Source organism: Argiope bruennichi, chromosome 1 (genome assembly GCF_947563725.1).
Source record: "Argiope bruennichi chromosome 1, qqArgBrue1.1, whole genome shotgun sequence".
In the NCBI taxonomy this organism is placed as follows: Eukaryota; Metazoa; Arthropoda; class Arachnida; order Araneae; family Araneidae; genus Argiope; species Argiope bruennichi.
The window spans coordinates 125,333,005-125,335,914 of NC_079151.1; the positions used below are offsets into that span (position 1 = coordinate 125,333,005).

Sequence of the window (2,910 nt, forward strand, 5' to 3'; positions counted from 1 at the left end):
TTTCAACATACATCTATTGTGTGGTCCAGAAAAAGCATTTCGATTCCTCAAACATTTTGATATTAAATTTAAAAAATATATTATTCATTACTATAAATTATAGCTTTTTCTCAGCTCGATTTCTATTTACTTTGAAAGTGGCGCGATTAATAGCATAAACCATTATTGCCATTATTTGAACATTAGCTTTAACCGTGATTTTATTTCCATGTGTGCTTGTTTATTAACGGCAAATCAACAATCTCTATACGTTTCATTTTTATAGGTTAAATTTAGATATATTTAGTAAATATCTAGATTTAAAATTTTAATAAATTATCTGTTATTTCTCAAGATGGATCTTAACATAGCAGTTGACGTTTATGCTGATCAACAGGATCTTATAAAACATGTGTTAGATAGAGCTGTGGAATTCGGTTTCGAAACAGTTGCACTCAATACCATCGTAGATTCTAGCAAATTGAGTGGTAAAAATATATCTATACCAGAGCCAAAGCTCATCGATTTCAAAGCTGAGGGGGCTAAACATTTTAGAGTGTTAAATAGAATTACAGCAGTAATCGAAGAAAGCATACATAGCCATCATTTTTTGAAAAGTCCAATAACAAAAAAATATGACATTGTTGCCCTACAACCTGTTGGTGAAAAAATGCTGCAACATGTTTGTTCTTTAACAGACTTTGATATAATTTCTTTAAATTTAACAGATAGCTTAGGTTACAATCTGAAAAGGACTACTGTCGGCCTTGCTACAGATAAAGGAATTTGTTTCGAAATAACTTATGCCCCTTGTTTAAGGGATCAAACATCAAGACGAATGGTTATAAGCAATGCTCAACTACTTGTTGATGTTTTGAAAGGAAGGCATATATTTATTTCAAGTGGTGCTTCTAAACCTTTGGAATTAAGGTCAGTTCTAGATGTTATAAATTTGGGATTACTTTTTGGATTTCAAAAAAATACAGCTGAATCAGCTGTTAGAAAACTTGGAAAGCTTGTGTTAAAACATGCTCATACCCGCAATGAAACTGGATGTGGGTATGTTTCTTTAACTGGTATACACAAGTTACCTAAACAGCAAGGTTGGATTGTCCATGCATGCAAAGTACCAAAACTTTCAGAAATTCCTTTAAATTCTCAGAAACGAACAGTGGATCAAGTGATATATACTGAAGAAGATACTGCAAACAAACGAGTTAAAATGGAAAATGAATAGAATAAATAATGTTAAAATTGTTCTTTGTCTTGTTTACTTGTATTTACTTTTTAATAATAAGATTTATTATCATTAATGATAATAGCATTAGAGTTGCATTTATGATTAGACATCATAATGGAGTGCTATCATTAAACATTGATTTTCCAACATCGAAGAGTCATACTAATTTAGACTAAATGAAATCGTTGATGATCTTTTTATATTTATTCATTTCGATGTCTTTGTTTTCTAGTCCCTTAACACTTTCATAAAATAACTAAAAATAAATCATTTAATTTTCTTCTTAGCAAGAAAGTATATGATTTATATTATCTCTATTCATATTTCTGTTGATAAATGAGCTATAAATATGGTAAATAAAATTTGTGTAAGACATTTTACAACTTTGAGTCTTATTATATCTATGGCATTTTTATCCAGAAATATAAAAATGCACTTCACCCTTAATGTACCATGAATAAAAAAAATTGTATATAAATGTATTCTCTGCCAGAGAAATATATAATCATTCTTAGATGGCATAAAATTTTATAATTCATGTTGCAGTTATTTGTCCATGTTTAAAAAGAGTATCAGTTTCAAACCTTAACCACCAGTTTGCAGATTACATGTTCAATACCCCATTTTGAAAAAATAATTTTCTTTTTAATTCCTAAACATTATTTTTAATCTTCTAATTTATACAATTTCATAGTATGGCATTTCCCATTACTATTGTAATATGGTGTATATAAGAGGTGTCTGTTTAGAACAGATCTGCCATCACAAATAGTAATTAATTTACAAATTTAAGGATAACTTTTAAAATTTTCATTAATTGTGACTATATTGTTCTGAAATATTTTTTTTTCCAGAAATATCAAAATTATATAGATTGAATAAGATGAAATGGACTATAGATAATTGTAAATTTATTTTCATGCCTTTTTTTTTTTTTAATTCTTAAAGCCCCTTTTATTAATAAATTTGACAAAATTATTTTTTGTTGAAATTCATGCAAAATGCTTTTTACTGTAATTATTTCTGTTAATGATTGAACTAGAAATGCATTTACCAAAACTTTAATTAAATATCTGATTCATTGATCTAGCTACTGCATTTTTATCTTTTATATAAAGGTGAGCTACAGTTATAACATACTATTTCAATGCAAATGACATAATTTATTGTAAATACTTCTTTCTTCAACAAAAATATTTTAGTGGAGTAGTTTTTTTAATTTATTTTTTTTAATATCATTGAAAATTATATTTTTACTCGTAAAAACTTTTTAACGTCATATAAGAAAAACACTGAGCAATTATATACAAGTATTTTAAACCTCACTCTATTTGTGTCAATTCAAGATTTAATTTCTAAGCCTGAACCTTCTGTCAAAAATTGTTCTTTGTATAATTATATACAAGACTTTGCTTTATAAAGTACTCATTTATTGGAGAGTTTGCTCTATACAACAATAATTATTCCTAATATTCTTTAGAAGAAGAATGGTGAATTAATTAATAATTTCATATTGAGCTGGTTCTAGATCACATTTATTTTACATGCAAAGAAGAACTTTTTATAGCTAATTTCACCCCCCCCCCCTCCAACATAACAATTGACAATATCTTTGACATAAAAAAAAATGAATATTAAATTTACAAAGAATTGTCTTCTTTTGACAATATAGAGATGATTTTAAAAAATTG

The 2,910-nt window shown here is 27.0% G+C and overlaps 1 protein-coding gene across 1 annotated transcript; it reads left to right on the forward strand.

Moving 5' to 3' along the window:
• The first annotated feature begins 221 nt into the window (after positions 1–221).
• Positions 222–1,238, forward strand: LOC129968779 (ribonuclease P protein subunit p30-like). The gene has a single exon (XM_056083027.1). The coding sequence runs from the start codon at positions 335–337 to the stop codon at positions 1,214–1,216; it is 882 nt and encodes a 293-aa protein (XP_055939002.1). The 5' UTR covers positions 222–334; the 3' UTR covers positions 1,217–1,238.
• The last annotated feature ends 1,672 nt before the right edge of the window (positions 1,239–2,910 follow it).